General features: G+C 38.0%; 1 protein-coding gene across 1 annotated transcript; it reads left to right on the top strand.

Moving 5' to 3' along the window:
• The first annotated feature begins 1,997 nt into the window (after positions 1-1,997).
• On the top strand, positions 1,998-3,133 carry LOC145957382 (uncharacterized). The gene is made up of 4 exons (XM_083073630.1): positions 1,998-2,334; positions 2,416-2,606; positions 2,703-2,805; positions 2,865-3,133. The coding sequence occupies exons 1-4, from the start codon at positions 1,998-2,000 to the stop codon at positions 3,131-3,133; spliced, it is 900 nt and encodes a 299-aa protein (XP_082929756.1).
• The last annotated feature ends 2,231 nt before the right edge of the window (positions 3,134-5,364 follow it).

Genomic DNA, 5,364 nt, shown 5'->3' on the forward strand with positions numbered 1-5,364 from the left:
TATTGTGTTAAGATAATTTAATAGTGAATTTTTAATTTAGTTGTAATAATTTTTTAATTAATACTTTTCATTAATTTATTAACTTATCGCATAAGTAAAGTGTAAGTAAAGAATATGAGTACAAGTATATAGAAGCTTAATAGCTACAAATATAAAAATTAAAATTGTTACTAAAAAATGAGTATATATGTGTATTTTTGTTTCAAATGTGAATATGGAAACTAGTATTGTAGTAACTCCACCCAAACCCATACAAATATTCTCAATTAAAAATAATTTTATTTGAGTTGAGAAGAAATAGTATAAATAATAAAATTTTTCTTTGAATATTTAACACACAATTATATTAAGTTTCGAAGTTGGTAATATTTTATTTAAATGATATTTAAAATGTTTTTATTTTCAATAGCCATCTCATATCATAAATACAGCGGTTAGCTGTTAGGCTTCCGTAGACTTTCAACCTGCAATTCATTGGCCTATTTAATGCTTATACCTAATCCAGTCTGACATGCTTGAGTGAATCAATTCGTATACATATGCAATGCAACTAAAGTTGATTAAATATTTTGATCCATATCTCATATTCTCATCATATCGGTTGGTTTAACGATATCGGTATAAGTTTTATTAAGTGTTATATTGTTCAATAATTTGATATTAAATATGAATTTTGTAAATTCAATCGTTAGATTAAAAGATTTTTACTCTTAGATCATATATATAAAATTTTATATTAATTCAAGATGATTTAATACTTCATTTTTATAAAATGTAATATATTCATTTCAAAATATACTAAAATATAAATACTTTGATTACCTTTAAATTGTTATTTAATTTTAACAAAATTTGATATACACGTATAAAATGATATAAACTTTTAATCTAACGGTTAGATTTATAAAATTCATAATTAATATAAAGTTGTTGAGTGGTGTAGTGTAACACTTAATAAAAGTTACACCAGTGTAATTATAACCCCCTCTTATTTTAATATTATATAATTTTCATATATAAAATATATACGTAAAAGTTTATTCACCTTGCCATTTTCTCCCACAACATTTAGTTATTTTTTCTTATATATTTGAATACGGAGAGAATACATATTAAACATAAAATAAAGAACGAAAGATTGGTGAGGCCTCATCGGGGATTGGCAATGACGATAGTGGTGGGAATTGTGGTGATGGGGTAGAGAAAACGGAGGAACAAAAGGTGGAAGGGGCAACAGAATCCACTATGGTAGTAGCTAAAATTACAAATTTGGTAATGGAAGGTTTTAAAGCAATTGAAGGGGCTGTTAACGAAGTCTCTAAGAATATTCAAAATGGGGCAGAGGGGAATATCCATAATGATATGGTGAGCCCTATGAGGGAGGTAGGCGATGATCACTTTGTGACATTGGATGATGGTGATGGTTTGATTAGTAAAGGGAGTAGGGTGGGTAGTAAAAAGAAAGGAGTGTTTAGAAAAGGGGGTCGTGTGAAGGGTGATGAGGGAGGGGTGCGAACAGAGGTGGAAATGGAGGTTCCAAATGTGGTGACTACTGATGGTGTTGATCCAGATGAAGTGGAGAGGTGTATTGAGCCTAGGGAGGGGGTGGTGTCAATAGACTCCCTTCAAGCCAAAAGTGATGAGCCTATTGTCAGAAATAATATGAGAAGTGTACTAAAAAAAGCTAGAAAGAAAAAGCAAAATAAAGGAGCTTCCCAAGATTCAGTGTCAATGTCGGAAGATTTCGTGTCTACAATGACTGTTGTAGAGGGTGGGACCTCAACAGTGGTCCCGTCGATTGAGACTAAAGGTGTCAATTCAGGTGCAGAGTTAGAACGGTGTTGTGATGAAGCCATGGCTGATCGTATTCTCTCTATCTGCAAGAGTATTGGAATGGAGGTGCGTGGGAATGAAGAGGAGGTGCGACAGAAACTTATTTCATTAGAGTTGAGGGATCGTATGGTGGTGATTGGTAATCGGGGTTCCTCAGATATGCAATGAGAATTGGTACATTCAATTGTCGTGGACTAGGGGGTAATGTGAAAAGGCGTCGTATATCTAAGCTTATTCGAGCTGAGGAGCTAGATTTTATTGCGATACAGGAGTCTAAATTGGAGAGTTATGATCGTGCTTTTTGTGCTCACTTATGGGGATCTACAGAGTTTGAGTGGTTTGCTTCTCCTTCTCAAGGTAGGAGTGGCAGTCTACTTTCTATTTGGAACTCCAACCGAGGTAAATTGGTGTTTACATTTTCTAGTTCTGGTTTCCATGGTGTTTGCTTGAGATGGGGTGTGAATGCGAATAGGTGTGTGGTGGTGAATGTCTATTCTCTTTGTTAGTTGGTGGATAAGCAGCGGTTGTGGGAAGAGATAATTATGTCTAAGCGTGGTTTTGGGAGTTTTTTATGGTGTATAGTTGGGGATTTCAACACGGTGAGAAGACAAGATGAGAGAAAAGGGGTGATTGGTGAATACGGTGTACGAGATATGGAGGAATTCAATTTGATTATAAGAGATATGGAGTTGATTGATTTACCACTAGTTGGGAAGCGATTTACTTGGTTTAAAAGTGATGGTTCTATGATGAGTAGGTTGGATAGGGTGTTGGTCTCAGAAAGTTGGAGTGCTCACTAGGATGCAGGATATGTGGAGGTGATCCCACGTGATGTATCTGATCATTGTCCATTGATTTTGAACCACAAGGTACTAAACTGGGGTCCTAAACCGTTTCGCTTTAATAATTGTTGGCTTTCACATAGTGGTATAGAGGGTGTGGTGAGGTCTGCATGGGAGAAACAGGTCCAAGGTACATGGGCCGCCCAGAGATTAAGAGGAAAGCTCTTGAATGTTAAAAATACTCTAAAGAAGTGGACGTCGAAGTGTTTGGTAATGTGGATACCAAGATAAAAAGTCTAACCAAGGAATTAAAGGAGCTGGATGCGAAGAATGAGGATTACTTTCTTGTAGAATCAGAAAGGATTAGGCAAAAGGAGCTAGTGGATGCTATTTGGTGTGCTCGGAGGAACAAACTAAGCTTGTTATCTCAAAAGGCGCGAGTTCGTTGTGGTAAATATGGTGATTTAAATTCCAAATATTTTCATGCTTGTATCACGGGAAGGCAGCGACGTAACTAGATTATTGCTTTGAAGATAGGTGAGCAAATGGTAGAGGAGATTTATGAGATGAAAGAGGTTGTGAGGTCATATTTTGAGGAGCATTTCAAAGCTAGAAGTTGGCTTAGACCACGATTGTCAGTTGTTGGTTTTCCTGTGTTGTCTAATGCACAAAATGCAAGATTGGTTGGTGACTTTACTGAGGAGGAAGTGTGTTGTTTGATTAGGGAGAGTGATGGCGACAAAAGTCCAGGACCTGATGGGTTTAATTTTGCTTTCTTGAAGAGATTTTGGCCTCTTGTCAAGGTGGATGTGATGGATTTTCTTGCTGAGTTTCATACTAACTTGAAGGTTCCAAAGGCTCTTTTGTCTTATTTTGTGGCCTTGGTCCCCAAGGTTCCCTGCCCTCAAGGTATGACTGATTTTCGTCCTATTTCGTTGCTTGGGTGCTTGTATAAAATTATTTTTAAGGTATTGGCGAATAGATTGCGTGGTATTCTTCCATCAATTATCTCAGAGAATTAGTCTGCTTTTATTCCTGGTAGACATATGTTGGATAGTGTTCTAGTTGCGGCCGAGGCTATTGATTATGCTCAGAAATATAAGAAGCCAATTTTTGTTTTGAAGATTGATTATGAAAAGGCATATGACTCTGTGGAGTGGGATTACTTGTTGTTCATGCTCCGAGGGTGTGGTTTTGATGAGATATGGGTTCGGTGGATGGAAGGTTGTGTATGTGGGGTAGTCTATCAGCCCTTGTGAATGGGAGTCCCACGGCGGAAGTAACTATTGGTAGGGGATTAATGCAGGGAGATCCATTAGCACCATCTTTATTCCTAATTGCTGCAGAAGGTCTCAGATTGTTGATGACCAGGGCCTTAGATATGAATCTATTTACGGGATTACACTTGGGTGGTGAAAGTCCACCAATTTCTCTTTTGCAGTTCGCTGATGATACTTTGATAATTGGAGAAGCTAATATGCAGAATTTGTGGTGCTTAAAGGCCATATTGCGTTGTTTTGAGTTAATTTCAAGAATGAAAATTAACTTTCACAAGAGTTGGGTGGTTGGCATTCACTCAGGGGTAGATTTTATTGATTTGGCGGCTTCTTTTTTGCATTGTAAGGTGGGTCAACTACCGTTTAAGCATTTGGGTTTACCTCATGGTGCAAATCCTAGGAAGTTGGCTACTTGGAGACCAATACTTGATGGCTTACGTAAGCATCTATCCTTTTGGAAGCATAGGCATTTGTCCATTGGGGGGAGGGTGACCTTAATTAATTCAGTTTTGAATGCAATGCCCATCCATTTTTTATCATTTTTTAAAGCACCGAATTCGGTGATTAAGGAAATTGTGGCCATCCAACGTGATTTCTTGTGGAGAGGTGTCAAGGATGGCTCAAAGATTCCTTGGGTAAAATGGGAAACGGTATGTAAGTCAAAGGATGAGGGTGGACTAGGCATCAAGGATGTCAGATTGTTCAATTGGGCACTACTGGGGAAATGGGTGTGGAGGTGTATGTTATCTCCAGGTATGATGTGGGCTAAGGTTCTTCATGGTAGGTATGGGCACATTGAGTCCTTTTCTAAGTGCTCAAATGTGGATAAGAGGGCTTCTTGGTGGTGGAAGGATATAGTGTGGGTGCTACAACAAGGAAATTTTTGGTTGGATGAAAAGATTGAACGTTGTATTGGCAATGGCACTACGACCCGATTTTGGGAGGATAAGTGGATAGGTGGTTTGCGCTTGTTGGATGTCTTTCCTCATTTGTACTCCTTTGCCTTTGACTCGTTGTCAATGGTGGGGCAGAATGGAAAGTGGGAGGGATCTAGGTGGGTGTGGCAGGTTAATTGGAGAAGTCCATGAAGTAAGGAGTGTGAATACCTTGTTGGAAATGCTTCAGGGTCTGCAAATTTTCTCTTCTAAGCAAGATCATTGGAGATGGATTTGTGATAAGGATGGTGTATTCTCAGTGAAAAGTGTGTACCTTTGCCTGCAGCGCTCGCTGGGTGGAGAACTTAGATATTCCTCAGATTTTCACCTAGTCATAAAAAGTCTTTGGAAATGCAAAGCTCCGATCAAGTGCTTGGTGTTCTGTTGGCAGGTGTTCATGAATGCATTCCCATGTAAATCATTGTTACAAGTACGTGGTGTGGAGTTAGATAACAATTTATGTTCTCTTTGCTCTCTATTTGTCGAAGACCCTCTTCATCTCTTTCTAATGTGTCCAATGGCTTTTAATACTTGCTT

The sequence above is a fragment of the Cajanus cajan genome, chromosome 4 (genome assembly GCF_000230855.2).
Source record: "Cajanus cajan strain Asha chromosome 4, NIPB_CcT2T_4, whole genome shotgun sequence".
NCBI lineage: Eukaryota > Viridiplantae > Streptophyta > Magnoliopsida > Fabales > Fabaceae > Cajanus > Cajanus cajan.